General features: G+C 42.6%; 1 protein-coding gene across 2 annotated transcripts; it reads right to left on the reverse strand.

Annotated features, from left to right (window-relative positions):
- Positions 1–1,408: 1,408 nt before the first annotated feature.
- LOC105017571 (high choriolytic enzyme 1) lies at positions 1,409–17,664 on the reverse strand. 2 transcript variants are annotated; one of them, XM_034286786.1, is made up of 9 exons: positions 17,506–17,664; positions 8,453–8,492; positions 8,201–8,269; positions 7,018–7,170; positions 6,783–6,900; positions 4,481–4,659; positions 2,166–2,247; positions 1,897–2,025; positions 1,409–1,647 (listed from the first exon to the last, which is right to left on the reverse strand). In XM_034286786.1, the coding sequence occupies exons 2-9, from the start codon at positions 8,475–8,477 to the stop codon at positions 1,626–1,628; spliced, it is 777 nt and encodes a 258-aa protein (XP_034142677.1). In that variant the 5' UTR covers positions 8,478–8,492; positions 17,506–17,664; the 3' UTR covers positions 1,409–1,625. The 2 variants fall into 2 exon arrangements, with proteins under 2 accessions (XP_034142677.1, XP_034142680.1); XM_034286789.1 differs by lacking the exons at positions 8,201–8,269; positions 8,453–8,492; positions 17,506–17,664 and adding an exon at positions 7,850–7,947.
- Between the last annotated feature and the right edge of the window lie 2,215 nt (positions 17,665–19,879).

Here is a 19,879-nt window from a genome sequence, read left to right on the forward strand (position 1 = left end):
CCAAACCTACATGGCCCTGTGTGAAAAACTGATTGCCCCCTACAACCTAATAACTGGTTGGGCCGCCCTTAGCAACAACAACTGCAATCAAGCATTTGCAATAACTTGCAATGAGTCTTTTACAGCGCTGTGGAGGAATTTTGGCCCACTCATCTTTGCAGAATTGTTGTAATTCACTCACATTGGAGGGTTTTGGAGCATGAACTGCATGAACTTTTAAGGTCATGCCACAGCATCTCAATAGGATTCAGGTCAGGACTTTGACTAGGTCACTCCAAAGTCTTCATTTTGTTTTTCTTCAGCCATTCAGAGGTGGACTTGCTGGTGTGTTTTGGATCATTGTCCTGCTGCAGAACCCAAGTTCGCTTCAGCTTGAGGTCACGAACAGATGGCTGGACATTCTCATTCAGGATTTTTTGGTAGACAGCAGAATTCATGGTTCCATTTATCACAGCAAGTCTTCCAGGTCCTGAAGCAGCAAAACAGGCCTAGACCATCACACTACCATCACCATATTTTACTGTTTGTATGATGTTCTTTTTCTGAAATGCGCTGTTACTTTTACGCCAGATGTAATGGGACACACACCTTCCGAAAAGTTCAACTTTTGTCTCGTCAGTCCACAGAGTATTTTCCCAAATGCCTTGGGGATCATCAAGATGTTTTCTGGCAAAAATGATATGAGCCTTAATGTTCTTTTTGCTCAGCAGTGTTTTTTGTCTTGGAACTCTGCCATGCAGGCCATTTTTGTCCAGTCTCTTTCTTATGGAGTCATGAACACTGACATTAACTGAGGCAAGTGAGGCCTGCAGCTCTTTGGATGTTGTTGTGGGGTCTTTTGTGAACTCTTGGATGAGTCGGTGCTGCGCTCTTGGGGTAATTTTGGTCGGCCGGCCACTCCTGGGAAGGTTCACCACTGTTCCATGTTGTGGATAATGGCTTTCACTGTGGTTCGCTGGAGTCCCAAAGCTTTAGAAATTGCTTTATAACCTTTTCCAGACTGCTAGATCTCAATTACTTTCTCTCATTTGTTCCTGAATTTCTTTGGATCTTGGCATGATGTCTAGCTTTTGAGGATCTTTTGGTCTACTTCACTTTGTCAGGCAGGTCCTATTTAAGTGATTTCTTGATTGAGAACAGGTGTGGCAGTAATCAGGCCTGGGTGTGGCTAGGGAACTCAGGTGTGATAAACCACAGTTATGTTTTCACAGGGGGGCGAACACTTTTTCACACAGGGCCATGTAGGTTTGGATTTTGTTTTCCCCTTAATAATAACAACCTTCATTTAAAAACAGGTTTTTTGTGTTTACTTGTGTTATCTTTGACTAATATTTTAATTTGTTTGATGATCTGACACATTTAAGTGTGACAAACATGCAAAAAAATAAGACATCAGGAAGGGGGCAAACACTTTTTCACACCACTGTATTTGCAAAAAATAAACACAAGCCAAAATAAACACAGAACAATATTAAATGCATGTTTCCTGCAATAGAAAAGAATGCCTAATTAGCCTTGAGTACTTTGCTGTGCTATACCATTCAGAGAAAGGTACAAATATTCTTGCTGAATAATTTTTGTATCACAGTTTATTCATATATTATTTGGCTCCACCATTTCACTTCTCAGATCACTCCTGCGGTCATGCTAAAAAAGAGAATAGAAAGAGAAAACACAGTTGCAATGTACATATTTCCACCGTTTTGGCTATATACAGTTAAGAGAACACAGAATATAACAATATAATATAAGGTAATATAACATTTTAAAACTATCAAGTCAGTAATAGTAATTCAAATGCAGTACTTCAATGTATTTTCAAGCAGCATTGGAGTAAGGTTTATATGTATTCAATTTTGACAACTTTTATGGTTTATAACAATTTTGAAATGGCACCTATGGCACTTGTAGAGACGATTGATCCTGAGAATATCATTGGGACTCATCTGAGTTGCAAAGCCAATAGCTACATTATTGTCAGGGATTGGAAGAATAGTGGGCTGCCCGTTCACGGAGAAGGCACACCTGAAACAGAGAATTTAGGGCAGAATGCTGTCATACAATCAACTGAAAACTGAGGATTAATATTCCTTTAAGTTTTGACATGGGACATTACAACTCTTATTACAGCAAATATAACCTTTGTCTTAGGTTCCTCAACTTACCTTTTGTAGTGCATTATTGAATTATAGTCATATGGAGTTTGCAAGTTTATTGTGTTGTGCTTTTCGAAATTGTGTTCCTTTCCTAGGATGGAAATGAATATACATAATTTTCTTACATATAACTTATACATATTCCACTCTTATTAATCATACATTATATATTATACTGAATATAAAATGACATCACAACATGATCATTACACAGCATCTATTGCGATGAACAATGAAAGGCCACTCTAAAACATGCAGATTTGTCACCAACACCATGAAACAGATGATTCAAGTTTTAAAGGAGCATGGAATTGGCATGCTGGACTGCAAAATTGTCATCCAGAAGCATTGCCACAATGGTAATTCCTTTACCATAAGCGGCTTCCTTCATCATATTAAAGAATTTGGCAGCATCTCCAACCTGCATCACAACATCAGACCACATGCAACCTCACCAACCCAGGGCCTTCACATCTGGCTTCTTCACCTGCCTTGACCGTCTGAGACCAACCACCTGGATTTTTAATGGAGCTGTGGGTTTGCACAGTCAAAGATGTTCTGCACAAACTGTCAAACCATATAAAGGGAGCTCATCTGCATGCTTGTCATCTTTATTATGGTCTGACATGGTTTATTTCAGTTGACTTATTTCCGATTTCAAAATGTTTGGCTGTAAAGAAGTTTCACTAAATAAACGCAACAACTCTAATCAGTTTTTATTTTATTTTATTAATTTCCTTCTTTGATATTGTGGATAACTATGTGTAAATAAACCCAGGAAAAGGTGTTTAATTTCAAGCTGTAAGGCAACAAAAGGTTAACATTTTGAAAGGGCGTGGTGACTTTCTATATCCACTGTATATAGTGTATACCATATACAGTGGGGAGAACAAGTATTTGATAACCTGCAGATTTTGCAGTGTTTCCTACTTACAAAGCATGTAGAGGTCTGTAATTTTTATCGTAGGTACACTTCAACTGTGAGAGATGAAATCTAAAACAAAAATCCTGAAAATCACATTGTATGATTTTTAAATAATGAATTTGCATTTTATTGCATGACATAAGTATTTTATCACCTACCAACCAGTAAGAATTCCGGCTCTCACAGACCTGTTAGTTTTTTCTTTAAGAAGCACTCCTGTTCTCCACTCATTACCTGTATTAACTGCGCCTGTTTGAACTCGTAACCTGTATAAAAGACACCTGTCCACACACTCAAACAGACTCCAACCTCTCCACAATGCCCAAGACCAGAGAGCTGTGTAAGGACATCAGGGATAAAATTGTAGACCTGCAAAAGGCTGGGATGGGCTACAGGACATTAGGCAAGCAGGTTGGTGAGAAGGCAACAACTGTTGGCGCAATTATTAGAAGAAGTTCAAGATGACGGTCAGTCTCCCTAGGTCTGGGGCTCCATGCAAGATCTCACCTCGTGGGGCATCAGCGATCATGAGGAAGGTGAGGGATCATCCCAGAACTACACGGCAGGACTTCACGTCAATGACCTGAATAGAGCTGGGACCACAGTCTCAAAGAAAACCATTAGTAACACAATACGCTGTCAAAATCCTGCAGAGCACATAAGGTCCCCCTGCTCAAGCCAGCGCATGTCCAGGCTCGTCTGAAGTTTGTCAATGACCATCTGGACGATCCAGAGTAGGAATGGGAGAAGGTCATGGTCTGATGAGACAAAAACAGAGCTTTTTGGTAAAAAACTCCACTCGCCGTGTTTGGAGGAAGAAGAAGGATGAGTACAACCCCAAGAACACCATCCCGACCGTGAAGCATGGAGGTGGAAACAATTATTTGAGGATGCTTTTCTGCAAAGGGGACAGGACGACTGCACCGTATTGAGGGGAGGATGGATGGGACCATGTATCGCAAGATCTTGGCCAACAACCTCCTTCCCTCAGTAAGAGCATTGAAGATGGGTCATGGCTGGGTCTTCCAGCATGACAACGACCCGAAACACACAGCCAGGGCAACTAAGGAGTGGCACCATAAGAAGCATTTCAAGGTCCTGGAGTGGTCTAGCCAGTCTCCAGACCTGAACCCATTAGAAAATCTTTGGAAGGAACTGAAAGTCTGTATTGCCCAGCGACAGCCCCGAAACCTGAAGGATCTGGAGAAGGTTTGTATGGAGGAGTGGGCCAAAATCCCTGCTGCAGTATGTGCAAACCTGGTCAAGAACTCCAGGAAACGTATAAAATGTACCTATGATAAAAATTACAGACCTCTACATGCTTTGTAAGTGTGAAAACCTGCAAAATCAGCAGTGAATCAAATACTGGTTCTCCCCACTGTACATATAAAGCACTAACCAGGCTCAATGTTCTTCTCCAGGATTTTAACATGGCCATCGCGGTCACGGCGCGTATGCTCGTGGTGGAAACCCAAGGCATGCAGAATTTCATGCTGCACCACGCTGAAATAAACACATCCATCCCTGTTCAGAGACAACACCTGGCCATTGCCCCGGCGCCCAACAGAGGAATAACAGCTGCAAATAAGAATTAGAAACAAAATACATCAAGGGAATCATAATGAACTATTAAAAGGTGATATCTAAAAGTAATTAAGTACAATGGATATAAAAAGTCTACACACCCCTGTTAAAATGGCAGGTTCTTGTGATGTAAAAGAATGTCAGAACATTTTCCACTTTTAATGTGACCTATAAAGTGAACAATTCAATTGGAAAACAAACTGAAATCTTTGAGGGAAAAACAAAAAAAACAACACAATAACCTGGTTGCATACGTGTGCACACCCTTAAACCTATGTAAATCTTTGTTGAACCACCTTTTGATTTTATTACAGCACTCAGTCTTTTTGGGTAGGAGTCTATTAGCATGGCACATCTTGACGTGGCCTCAGTCGTAAAAAGGGTGGCTTGCCCACTTCAGGTTGGTGGAGAGTGCCTGCCTCAAGTGGAGGAGTTTAAGTATCTAGGGGTCTTGTTCACGAGTGAGGGAAGGATGGAACGGGAGATTGACAGACGGATCGGTGCAGCTTCTGCAGTAATGCAGTCGATGTATCGGTCTGTCGTGGTGAAGAAAGAGCTGAGCCGCAAGGCGAAGCTCTCGATTTACCAGTCAATCTACGTTCCTACTCTCACCTATGGTCATGAGCTTTGGGTCATGACCGAAAGGACAAGATTCCGGATACAGGCGGCCAAAATGAGCTTTCTCCGCAGGGTGGCTGGGCGATCCCTTAGAGATAGGGTGAGAAGCTCGGTCACCCGGGAGGAGCTCAGAGTAGAGCCGCTGCTCCTCCACAGCGAGAGGGGTCAGGTGAGGTGGCTTGGGCATCTGTTTCGGATGCCTCCGGAACGCCTTCCTGGGAAGGTGTTCCGGTCCCGTCCCACCGGGAAGAGACCCCGGGGAAGACCTAGGACACGCTGGAGGGACTATGTCTCCCGGCTGGCCTGGGAACGCCTCGGTGTCCCCCTGGAAGAGCTAGAGGAAGTGTCTGGGGAGAGGGAGGTCTGGGCATCCCTGCTTAGACTGCTGCCCCCGCGACCCGGCCCCGGATAAGCGGAAGAAGATGGATGGATGGATCTTGACGTGGCTATATTTGCCCACTCTTTGCCCACTATTTGGAACTGTTTGCCCACTATTTGGAACTGTTCATAATTCCCTCCACCCTGACTAAGGCCCCAAAGCATGATGCTGCCACCACCATGCTTCACTGTGGGAATGGGGTTCTTTGGGTGATGTGCAGTGTTGTTTTTGCGCCCAACATACCTTTTGGCATTATGGCCAAAATGTTCAACCTCGGTTTCATCAGACCATAACACATTTTCCCACGTGCTTTTGGGGGACTTCATGTTTGCTTTTGCTAACTTCAGCCGGGCTTAGATGTTTTTCTTTGTAAGAAAAGGCTTCCATCTTGCCACCCTACCCCATAGCCCATTCATATGAAGAATACGGGAGATTTTTGTCATGTAATGTTGCTGTAGGCTTCTTGGAAGCCTCCCTGATCAGTTCTCGTCGTTTCATCAGTTTTTGAGGGATGTTCTTGGTAATGTCTCTGTTGTGCCATATTTTCTCCACTTGATGAAGACTGTCTTCACTGTGTTCCATGGTATATTTAATGCTTTAGAAATTATTTTGTACCCTTCTCCTGACTGATATCTTTCAACAATGAGATCCCTCTGATGCTTTGGAAGCTCTCTGCGGACCATGGCTTTTGCTCTGAGATGCAACTAAGAAAATGTCAGGAAAATCCTACTAGAACAGCTGAACTTTGTGATTAATCAGAGTCACTTTAAATGATGGCATGTGTGTATTGACTTCTATTTAACATGAGTTTGAATGTGATTAGTTAATTATGAACACAGCCACATACCCAGTTATAAGAGGGTGTGCACACTTATGCAACCAGGTTATTGTAGGGTTTTTATTTTTCACCCTCGAAGAATTCAGGTTGTTTTTCAATTGAATTGTTTATAGGTCACATTAAAAGAGGAAAAAGTTCTTACATGATTTCTCTTTGTCTCATTCTTTTACATCACAAAAACCTGGTATTTTAACAGGGGTGTGTAGACTTTATATCCACTGTATATTAGAGTGGTATAAGACTACTAAAATGTCCTTGTTATGTAATGTGCAATGATCATACCCTGACAAAGACGTTATGTTCAGGAAATCTTGCTGATTGGTTCGGGGAACAAATCGGATGCAGGTTTTAGTGTGAAAGGATCGCAGCCCACATTCAATAGTGGACTTCTTCTGAGTTGCTGCTCAGTGGAGCAATAAGTCAGAAAGTTAATGCGTGCACACATGCACACACCCTACAGTGAAAACAAAACCATAATTTTCCCCCATGAAATAATTTCATAGATCAAAATACTCACAGTATTGGTTAGAGATAACATAGGGCACGTAAACTTTCCCATCAGAAGACTTGGGCCACTTGCAATCATTAGCGGTGCAGGGGTCAGCATTCCTGACCTGAGGATCTACTATAATGTCTCCAAACATGACTAGTGGTTCATCTGGTTTTTGTCCTAGAAAACAAGTAAATTCCACCAAGGAGATGGCATGATGTGATAATCTCATTACAATATTTCATCTAGTGCTGATCGATGTGTTTTTTCCATTTCGGTTTGGTTTCGGTTCTGGAAAATTATTTAACGAACAATAAATGCATAATACATTTCATTCAAATTATGTTAATGCTGTTTAATTAGATTTTTTGTTTTGTTTGTTTTCTTAACACCAAATCCTGTCTTGAACATAAAGTCAGTCCACATAAGAGTCCAACTTGATGAAATATTGAACAGGGTAGCTAGCAATATTAACATATCCAGGGATAAAGTGGCCTGGCAGGCCCATTCAGGGTTCAGCCAGCTAAATGTGTTAATTACAAATACAACTAGTGAATACAGCACACCACACACACCATCTTGTGTGGCAGATTATCTAGCTAGCTACCGGTCTCTTCTGTTTTTTGTCATCTCCGGTCTGACTCACTTTGCGGAGACCTGCCGTGTGCGATTCTCTACATTTGCACTTCTCCCTGGTGTGATAAGGACAACTTTTGTAGAAAAGTATTGTGCCAGAAAGTGTGCACCAAAACCGAACACAGTTGAAAAACCAAAATCAATGGTCAAATAATGATACCAAATTCAGTAGGCTTCTTAATTCTAAACTGAAATAAATTGAAAATGTCAGTATAACACTCACTGTAACGGTCGCAGAGGCAGGACACAGGCACATATGTGAGGGAAAACATTATTTTAAATGTTCCTTTCTTGCAAACTGACCACAAGCCGAGTGCAAACAAAAACACTAACAATGAACCACAAACGAAAGCAAAACCTGAGCAAATATAGGCTCCCCAATCAGAGACAACAAGGTGCAGCTGCCTCTGATTGGGGAGAACAGAAAACAAGTGCACAGAGATGTCTAGAGGGACCCCAGCCAGGACCTGACTGCACTAATTTCATCACAATATATGTTCCCCAAAATGCACTACTGAAAGACACTCTGGATAAAGAAGTCTTTCTAAATGACATAGATATAAAGTTTGCTTACCCAGATATCTGTTGGCCTTCATAATGAGAGTTGAAGCAGACAAATCATCTTCAATGCTATTAGTGCTGTCTGTGGATTATGCACAAAAGTTACGCAATTACTGGTTTCATAATATTATGAAGATGATATGTTAAATTCAGTTTACATAGTACGAAAGAGACGGAATAAAATCAGGTTTAGTTAGTTAGTATGTAATATTATACAATATGAAACAACTCAACTCAATATTTAGAGAGAAAAAAATCAGCATACCAACTTTGATGTCCTCTTCACTCATTTCAAATGAAGCATTCTGTATAGCAATAAAAGGAAATAACATGCAATTAATTATTGATGAAATCTTATAATATAATTCAGAATCACATTTTCCATCCTGTTCACAGATAAGGATAGAACCTATCCTGGACTTACTACAATAGAACGCCCCTGAACTGAGTAGAACACAGCAACGAAAACTGTCAGCACAAAGACAGGTGCCATGGTGAATGGGCTGAATGACTGCAGGATGTCCAGGATCACTTAAACATGATAGATCTACAGTTTATATACTGTAGGTTGACATGCTGTGGTCTCTTTGAATTTTGGTAAATTACAACACAACTTGCATAAGGTTAGGAGACAACTTAAGTAACATTTTACATTTTAGTAATTTAACAGTGTTTAACCAATGTTTTAAAATCAGTGTTGAAATATTGGCTATAATGTTTTGCTTGGTTTCTGTGAATATTATTGCATTATGCTGATATTGGGAAAAAAATTATTAATATGAAAAATGTAAACAATTGGTGTTATTTAACCCTTCCATGAACTGCTACCTTAACATGGTGGAGGGGTTTGAGTACCCGAGTGACCCTAGGAGCGATGTTGTCTGGGGCTATATGCCCCTGGTAGGGTCTCCCAAGGCAAACAGGTCCTAGGCGACGGGTTAGACTAAGAGCGGTTCAAAAACCCTTTAATGATGAGTTACATTTAAGTCTCCGGGGCCCCACCCAGGAGCCAGGCCCAGGGTTGGGGCTCGTATGCGAGCGCCTGGTGGCCGGGCCTTTCCCCATGGGGCACGGCCGAGCTCAGCCCGAACGAGCGACATGGGGCCACCTTCCCGTGGGCTCACCACCTACAGGAGGGACCATAAGGGGTCGGTGCAGAGAGGATCGGGAAGGAGCCTGAGATCGTCAGTCCAGAGGTAGTTGGGATCACCTCTAAGCACGGCTTGGGCTCTGGAACCACACTCCTTGAGAGAGGATGGACTCTTCACCACTCTGGAGTTGCCCATGGTGAAAGGTGGCGGGCTGGTGTGGGTTTGCTTATAGCTCCCCAGCTCTGCCGCCATGTGTTGGAGTTTATCCCGGTGAACGAGAGGGTCGTTTCCCTGCGCCTACGGGTCGGGGATAGTTCTCTCACTGTTGTTTGTGCCTACGGGCCGAACGGCAGTGCAGAGTACCCAACCTTCTTGGAGTCTCTGGGAGGGGTGCTGGAAAGTGCTCCGACTGGGGACTCTATCGTTCTACTGGGGGACTTCAACGCCCACGTGGGCAACGACAGTGACACCTGGAGGGGCGTGATTGGGAGGAACGGCCCTCCGATCTGAACCCGAGCGGTGTTCAGTTATTGGACTTCTGTGCTAGTCACAGTTTGTCCATAACGAACACCATGTTCAAGCATAAGGGTGTCCATCAATGCACGTGGCACCAGGACACCCTAGGCCGTAGGTCAATGATCGACTTTGTTGTCGTTTCATCTGACCTGCGGCCATATGTCTTGGACACTCGGGTGAAGAGAGGGGCGGAGCTGTCAACTGATCACCACCTGGTGGTGAGTTGGATCCAATGGCGGGGGAGGAAGCTGGACAGACTCGGTAGACCCAAGCGTACTGTAAGGGTCTGCTGGGAACATCTGGCCGAGTCTCCTGTCAGAGAGATCTGCCACCTCCGGCAGAGCTTCGACTGGATCCCGAGGGAGGCTGGAAATATTGAGTCCGAGTGGACCATGTTCTCCACCGCCATTGTCGAAGCGGCCACTCGGAGCTGTGGCCGTAAGGTCTCCGGTGCCTGTCGAGGCGGCAATCCCCGAACCTGGTGGTGGACACCGGAAGTAAGGGATGCCGTCAAGCTGAAGAAGGAGTCCTATCAGGCCTGGTTGGCTTGTGGGACTCCTGAGGCAGCTGACGGGTACCGACAGGCCAAGCGGACTGCAGCCCGGGTGGTTGTGGAGGCAAAAACTCGGGCCTGGGAGGAGTTCGGTGAGGCCATGGAGAAGGACTATCGGCTGGCCTTGAAGAGATTCTGGCAAACCGTCCGGTGCCTCAGGAGAGGGAAACAGTGCCCTACCAACGCTGTTTACAGTAGAGGTGGGCAGCTGTTGACCTCAACTGGGGATGTTGTCGGGCGGTGGAATGAGTACTTTGAGGATCTCCTCAATCCCGCCGTCACGTCTTCCATTGAGGAAGCAGAGGATGAGGGCTCAGAGGTGGGAAAGGCGGGAAAGTCTATGCCAGGGTACTGGAGAGGAGAATACGGCCGATAGTAGAACCTCGGATTCAGGTGGAACAGTGTGGTTTTCGTCCGGGCCGTGGAACACTAGACCAGCTCTATACCCTCTACTGGGTGCGGGAGGGTTCATGGGAGTTTGCCCAACCAGTCCACATGTGTTTTGTGGATTTGGAGAAGGCATTTGACTGTGTCCCTCGCGGTATCCTGTGGAGGGTGCTTCGGGAATATGGGGTCCTGGGTCCTTTGCTAAGGGCTGTCAGGTCCCTGTACGACCGAAGCAGGAGCTTGGTCCGCATTGCCGGCAGTAAATCAGACTTGTTCCCAGTGCATGTTGGACTCCGGCAGGGCTGCCCTTTGTCGCCGGTTCTGTTCGTAATTTTTATGCACAGAATTTCTTGGCGCAGCCAGGGGCCGGAGGGTGTCAGGTTTGGGGACCACACATTTCGTCTCTGCTCTTTGCGGATGATGTTGTCGTGTTGGCCCCTTCAAATCAGGACCTTCAGCATGTACTGGGACGGTTTGCAGCCGAGTGTGAAGCGGTGGGGATGAGAATCAGTACCTCCAAATCCGAGGCCATGGTCCTCAGTCGTAAAAAGGGTGGCTTGCCCACTTCAGGTTGGTGGAGAGTGCCTGCCTCAAGTGGAGGAGTTTAAGTATCTAGGGGTCTTGTTCACGAGTGAGGGAAGGATGGAACTGGAGATTGACAGACGGATCGGTGCAGCTTCTGCAGTAATGCGGTCGATGTATCGGTCTGTCGTGGTGAAGAAAGAGCTGAGCCGCAAGGCGAAGCTCTTGATTTACCGGTCAATCTACGTTCCTACTCTCACCTATGGTCATGAGCTTTGGGTCATGACCGAAAGGACAAGATCCCGGATATAGGCGGCCGAAATGAGCTTTCTTCGCAGGGCGGCTGGGCGATACCTAAGAGATAGGGTGAGAAGCTTGGTCACCCGGGAGGAGCTCAGAGTAGAGCCACTGCTCCTCCACATCAAGAGGGGTCAGCTGAGGTGGCTTGGGCATCTGTGGCGGATGCCTCCGGAACGCCTTCCTGGGAAGACCTAGGACACGCTGGAGGGACTATGTCTCCCGGCTGGCCTGGGAACGCCTCGGTGTCCCCCCAGAAGAGCTGGAGGAAGTGTCTGGGGAGAGGGAAGTCTGGGCATCCCTGCTTAGACTGCTGCCCCCGCGACCCGGCCCCGCATGAAGCGGAAGAAGATGTATGTGTTTTTTAAGCTATTATTGAAGTGGTCCTTCACTTGTGAAATACTGTACAATTGCACTCATAAGTTTGCATACTCTGGCAGAAATTGTGAAATTTTGGCATTGATTTAGAAAATATGACTGATCATGCAAAAAAACTCTTATTTAAGGATAGTGATCATATGAAGTCATTTATTATCATAGTTGTTTGGCTCCTTTTTAAATCATAATGATAACAAATCACCCAAATGGCCCTGATCAAAAGTTTACATTCCCTTGAAAGTTTGGCCTTTTTGGAGACACACAAGGTGACACACAGGTGAAAATGGCAATTGAAGGTGAATTTCCCACATTGTGACTTTTTAAATTGCAATTAGTGTCTGTGTAGAAATAGTCAATGGGTTTGTTAGCTCTCACATGTATACACTGAGCAGGCTAAATACTGAGCCATGGGGCGCAGAAAAGAACTGTCAAAAGACCTGCGTAACAAGGTCATTGAACTTTATAAGGATGGAAAAAGTCCTTGCAAAATGCCAGTCAGTACTGTTCAATCACTAAAGAAGTGGAAAATTCAGGGATCTCTTGATACCAAGCCAAGGTCAGGTAGACCAAGAATGATTTCAGACAAAACTGCAAGAAGAATTGTTCGGGATACAAAGAAAACCCCACAAGTAACTTCAGGGGAAATACAGGCTTTTCTGGAAAAATACCCTGGTTATTGTAACCCTGGTTACAATATACCTCCCAACACCTTGACATGCCTCACAGCCTCTGGCACAGTGTAATTTGTGAAAAGACCAAAATGTTGCTTTTTAGTCACAACCATAAGTGCTATGTTTGGAGAGGGGTCAACAAGTCCTATAGTGAACAGAATACCATCCCCACTGTGAAGCATGGTGGTGGTTCACTGATGTTCTGGTGGTGTGTGAGCTCTAAAGGCACAAGATTCTTGTGAAAATTGATGGCAGGATGAATGCAGCATGTTATCAGAAAATACTAGCAGATCATTTGCATTCTTCTGCACAAAAGCAGTGCATGGGACGCCCTTAGACTTTCCAGCATGACAATGATCCTAAGCACAAGGCCAAGTTAACCCTCCAGTGGTTACAGCAGAAAAGGTCAAGGTTCTGGAGTGGCCTTCACGGTCTCCTGACCTTAATATCATCAAGCCACTATGGGGAGATCTCAAATGTGAAGTTCATGCAAGATGACCAAAGACTTTGCATGACCTGGAGGCATTTTGCCAAAACGAATGGGCAGCTATACCACCTGCAAGAATTCGGGGCCTCATAGACTATAACTATACAATAATTATTACAAAAGACTGCACGCTGTCATTGGTGCTAAATGGGGCAATACACAATATTAAGAACTAAGGGTATGCAGACTTTTGAACAGGGGTCAGTTCTTTTCTTTCTTTGTTGCCATTTTTTGTTTTATGATTGTGACATTCTGTTATGACCTACAGTTGAATGGGAATCCCATAAGAAATAAAAGACGTGTTTTGCCTACTCACTCGTTTTCTTTAGAAATGGTACATACATCTACGGTAGAAATTAAGAGACCACTGCACCTTTTACTTTCCTTTCCAAAAAAGTTGAAAAGGAAAGTTTTGAGTGAGGAATAGAAGCTTTCAATTTGCAGTGATCTCAATTTTGACCCTTCTGTTCCTCACTCAAAACCTTCCTTTCCGACTTTTTTGGAAAGGAAAGAAAAAGGTGCAGTGGTCTCTTAATTTCTTCCAAAGCTGTATATTACAAATTCTTCAAGGGTATGCAAACTTTTGAGCACAATTGTATATCAAGTCAATTTATCATGAAAAATTTAATGAATAGATGAGTAGATAGAATATTCTAGAGATATTTGTCGGTCTTAAGAAACAGAGATCAAATGTTGGTTTTGACTATGAATCTCAATTGTTGTACATTAATTTCAAACAAAACCACCAAGGACCGTGGCATTTCTCCGACTCTGATTTCTCTTTTAACAAAATATTTAAAGAAAATATTATTTCCCCCAAAATAAGGCAAAAACCAAAAGCTTTCGGTCAAATAGAGCATTCAAAGTTTTAATAGAATTGAGACAGAATATTCTGTTTGTTTTCTTCATGCTAGATTTACTTTTTCAAAAATGAATATACAGTATGCAAAGCCCCACTTCAGTATGTGAATAAAAATACATCTAAAAAATATCAGATAAAACCTTTTAGCCCCAATGTCATGATAATGAAACAATTTCCACAGAAACCGAGCAAAATTTCAACATTGATTTCAAAACACCTACGACCTTTGGGGTTTACTCATGCAACAATTGCCTCTTGAAAAATACTGTATGCAAATAATCATAGTAATGTAAATATACATAGAACTGCAAACAATGTAGTGTTTATAGTTTTTTTTCAGTGTTTATACATGTATCAAGTGTGGAACTGGAAAAATTTGAATTACACTGTACTATAAGTAACAGAAATTGAGCATTAATAAATAATATAAAAGCAGGGCCAGTATGAAGTGTGCATGTGGCAGCCGTGAGAATTTGTGAATCTGCACTACTGTTCAAAAGTGTTTTTCCTTATTTTCCATGAAATCATACATGAAAATAGTTTGAATAAGAAATATAGCAAAATGAATAAAAAATAGTCATTGACAGGGTTAGAAATAATGATTTTTACTCGAAATAATTGTGTTCCTCGAACTTTGCTTTTCTAAAAGAATTGTCAATTTGCTGCAATTACAGCCTTGTAGACCTTTGGCATTCTAGTTTGTTGTCATTGGCTATATTTAGAATATGCTTTGTCTACAAACTTTTGAACAGTACTGTATGTATATACTGCTCTGGGAAATAAATCAGCATCTCTACATGTATGGCAGCCATTCCATTCCAGTGTCTGTTAAATTCCAACACAAGCACCCCTCATTTTAGTTAATGAGGTACTGATTAGGTGATTACCTGAACTTAATCTAATTTAACATGGAAAAGTATAAAAACCACTGCTGTGGTCATCACTATCCTCTTGCAATAGGACCAGCTGGATGGCAAAAACTGTGCAAGTTCTATCTCAAAGGTAATTAGAATAAAAAAATAACTATTCAGCATGAGTTGAACAGAAAAGATTTGAGTGAGGAAAAGAAGTGTTCAATTCTGGCTTTACTGGCAGAGGGATACAGTGAGTGTCAGGTTGCTTCCATCCTGAAAATATTGAGGTTCATAAGAACAAGGTCTAGCAACAGATATTGGGGACAACAAAGCTACAGACTGGCAGAGGGTGAATATTACTGTCCACTAACCAAGATGGCCGTCAACTCAGTCACTCAACAACCGTAAGATGACATCAAGTGACCTACAAAAAGAATGGCAAATAACAGCTGGGGTGAAGTGCACGGCGAGGACGGTTCGAAACAGGATCCTAGGGGCAGGGCTGAAGTCATGCAAAGCTAGAAAAAATCCCTTCATCAATGAGAAGCAAAGAGCCAGTCTGAAGTTTGCAAAATACAATAAAGATTGGAATTGTAGAGGAATTGAGTAAGGTCATCTTCTCTGACAAGACAAATGTTCAGCTTTGCCTAACACCTGGTCATCTAATGGTTAGACAGAGACCTGGAGAGGCCTATGAGCCACAGTGTCTCACACCCACTGTGAACTTTGGGGGAGGATTGGTGATGATTTGGGGATGTTTCAGCAAGGGTGAAATCAGGCAGATTTGTCTTTGTGAAGGACGCATGAATCAAGCCAGAATTGGTTTTTCCAGCAGGACAATACTCCATGCCACACAGCCAGGTCAATCAAGGTGTGGATGGAGGACCACCAGATCAAGACTCTGTTATGGCCAGCCCAATCTCCAGACCTGAACCTCATTGAAAACCTCTGGAATTTGATCAAGAGGAAGATGGATGGTCACAAGCCATCAAACGGCTGAGCTACTTGAATGTTTGTGCCAGGAGTGGCATAAAGTAATCCAACAGCAACGTGACAGACTGGTGGAGAGCATGCCAAGACGCATGAAAGCTGTGATTAAAAAAATCTGGGTTATTCCACCAAATATTGACTTTTTGATGGCAATTTCTAAAGTACAAAACAGTTCTATGAAAATGGTAGGTAAGACAGGAGAAATCAATTGCACAATAAACGGTTTTAATAACTTGCAAGGAGAGAGTACGCAGGTTACAAAGTAACAGTGAATAGTCTCTAAATAAAAAAAAAAGGCAATCGACAGTATTTAAAGACAGGAGAGGGGCGTGACAAATCCTGGACATTCCAGCTCAGTCAGGACACATTCCCTTTGTTCCATTATAACCTAAACATCACACAAAGGACAGCTCTCCTTCCTGCCATAAATACCTTCTTCAACTCTAAGGGTTCCAACCGAACCCGAACAGACAATAGATGCCCTGGTGAGTTTAGACAGATAAGGAGATAAAGAGTAACCCTTTCATCAGCTGATACCAGTCAATGATGCCCCCTATGCAAATACCAGATCCCCCACATTCCTCTACCCATCTAAACAATGGGACTCAGTCCTTTAATCAGTGAGAATACATTGTATAAAGAAATTTCCACAACAACTTCTAAACTCTTCCTAAGTTAAGACATTAGTATTTTGTTGTTGAAGGTCTGAAAATACCTATGTAGAGTGAAACCAGAGAAACTGATAATTTTGCAGTGGTCTAAATTTTTTCCAGTTTAGCAGCGGTCTCAATAAATACTTTAAAAAAAAACCATCTATATACAGTATATAAGCTATTTTTTAAAAGATTTTTTAAATTTAAGGTCAATGGCATTCTTTTTGTCAGTGTTACAGTATTTCCCTTAATTTAACACCATGCCATGTGACTTTAACACACACACAGTTTCACAGAAGATCTTACAGTAAGACTTGGGTTAAATTGGGTAATACCTGCAGTTTATTTAGCAATATACCAAAATTGAGAGAGACCACCGCATCTGTCACTGTGCTGTGAGAAAGCATTCCTTTTCCAGATAGTGTGTATTTTAGATCTATAGGTGCATCTCAAATTCGAAAATTGTGGAAAAGTTCATTTCTTTTGCGTAATTCAAAAAGTGACACCTTCACATATTCTAGATTAATTAAACATAGTGAAACATGTCAAACCTTTGTTGTTTCAATCTTGATGATTACAGCTAACAGCGCAAGGAAATCAAAAATCCAGATTCTCAATATATTAGAATAGAAAATATACAATACAGAAATGTCGACCTGAGAAGAGCTCTAATCAGCTAATTAACTTCATGAGCTTTCAGTCTCAGTCTGGTTCAGTACACACACCCACACTGCTAACTTGACAGTTGTTTAGAAGACACTCATTGACACACTCCACGAGGAGGGTAAGCCACAGAAGGTCACTACTTGTGCCTGAGCAAGCAGCTAACACACAAAAAAACTAGACCAGACACCAGACTGAAAGTGAACCCTAACGGAGAGATGTATTAACGCCGTACACTGCACAAATAACAACATACAAATGGTAGACACCTGACAACCACTAAACAGGGAAAGTGGGAAAAGGGCTGGGCGAGCAGGGTCCAATCAAAGATATAAAGAAAACAAAGACCCTACGATTCCTACTACGGGCAAATGTATACCCCAGGGTATCTTACCTATCCCTTCTCCCTGGAAAAAGGTATGTGGATGGAAACAGCAGGAAGGGCAAACAGGCACACAAGACAAAGGCTTCAAAACAAACTATGGAACAGATATGCTGTCCAGTAGAGTTGGTGCTCTCAAATGGAAGCGAACATAAAGCCTGAAGGTTCTCTCCCTCCTGGAATCCCTCAGGCTGCACAAACACCAGTTCGTTATATACAACCAGGGCTTGATTGAGAACAGCTGACAGGATTCCAGTGGACAGGGGCCACGCCCACCCTCATTGCTGGCAACTCACCACACCTGCTAAAGACAGACAAACCAGGAGAAACCACCCTGCTACAGCACCCAAACACAGACATACACAAAAACAACCCACACTCCACTAAGGGGATGGAGAGAAGCGATACGTTATACATAACAGTATTACTGTGCTTGATTGGCCAGCTACTGTCAAGAGGAAAATGAGATACATCGGACTCAACAACACAGATGAGCTGAAGGCCACTATCAAAGCAGCCTTGGCTTCCATAACACCTCAGCAGTGCCACAGGCTGCATGCCTTGGTGCCACACGGCATTGATGCATTAATTCAGGCAATACGAGCCCCAACCAAGTATTGAGTGCATAAATTAACATACTTAGGAAATCTTTGCAGGTGTTTTGAGTTAATTAGCTGATTACTGCTCTTCTCAGGTTGAGATTTCTGTATTATACATTTGTTATTCTAATATTTTGAGACACTAGATTTTTGATTTCCATGAGCTGTAAGCCATAATCTTCAAGACTGAAACAAAATAGGCCTGAAATGTTTCACTTTATGTGTAATGTATCTAGAATATATAAAGGTGTCACATTTTGATTTGAATCACGGGGAACAAATTACTTCCACAGTATTCACATTTTTGAGATGAACCTGTACTTTTGTTAAAGAACACAACACAGAGGAAAGGTGCTTTGCTACTAGGTGCTATATAAGGTGACATATATGTCACGGAAGGCAACTAAGACTGCACGTTGATACATTTCCCATAATTTACTTATTACATTTTTGTCCAGTATTTGAGTTAGCGTTTGTAGCTATAGGAATTTGCAGTGTTTTAACATGTAACCTGTTTTATTTTTGCAGCACTGTATTGTGTGTATGTCGTTGTCATATGAGTTGTTTTGGGTTTGTATGCGTGTGCTTTGTTTTGGTTGCAGTTTTGACAGCTCTCTATCTCTGACCCGGCCATTCCGCCTGATCCTCACCTGCCCTCAACTAACGCAGCTAACGAGATTGCCACAACGATTGGCCAAGCAGCAAATAAAAGGATTTCTGAAATCCCAGTAGGGGAGAAGGGGGGAAACGAAAGACAGAGGGAACAGGTAGATACCTATCCCCAAAGAGACAGTACCGACTTCTACAGCCCTGCTTCCTCGACCCTGGACTCCCGGACTATTTTTCATACAGACTCTGCTCACCATCTTTTTTGAGGAACTTTACATTTATTAATAAATTGTTCCAACTGATTTATTGTGTGTGTGTGTGTGTGGCAAAATCCGGATTAGAACCAGCTGGGTGTCTTGTAGTGTCAACTTATTAGTAGAGGTTTTAGTCCTCTATTTAAACCTTAGGTGGTGTAATCCGCAGCCTACACGTGACACATACTACACAGTTGGTATTATTGGAGGGGCCCCATACAATGTGATTTGTGTGTGTGGAGCCAAGAGCTAAAGATGGGACACCATACAATACAAGGTTAGGAATATAAAATAGACATGATTTGTTAGATGTCCAGAAAGAAAGATGTGCTGAGTATAGGTTTAATATAAATACGCCTTTAAGGCAAAGACATTTCTAAAGAAGGCTGAACATCTATGAAAGACGTGTACATTATTTTTGAATAAACAACCAAGGACGCTTCTCCCCCTGACTTGGGTCCATTATTATTCTGCAAAAGAGCAGGAATCTGACAGAGTACACACCGATCACATTTGGAGTAATGGCTCAATTAATTTTAATAAAGAAAGCGTTGTGAGAGAGTTGATCATTGGGTGATGAGTATAAGGTGAGTGAGGTAAAGAAAAAGCTTTAACAACTTAATGCAAATCACCCATGCCAATCACTGACCAATCACAAGATATTTTTTTAGCTAGTTAGTGGCTATCCTTCAACCTTGATACAAACCTAAACTTGCTGTTGCGATGCAAGCATGACACAATCACGCCCACAAGTGAGCACTCTGGGCAAATTTCGCAATCAATGTACACACTTGTCAGCCTATAGTATATAAACTGCAGGTACAGTGGGGAGAACAAGTATTTAATACACTGCCGATTTTGCAGGTTTTCCTACTTACAAAGCATGTAGAGGTCTGTAATTTGTATCATAGGTACAAGTCAACT

Source organism: Esox lucius, chromosome 2 (genome assembly GCF_011004845.1).
Source record: "Esox lucius isolate fEsoLuc1 chromosome 2, fEsoLuc1.pri, whole genome shotgun sequence".
NCBI lineage: Eukaryota > Metazoa > Chordata > Actinopteri > Esociformes > Esocidae > Esox > Esox lucius.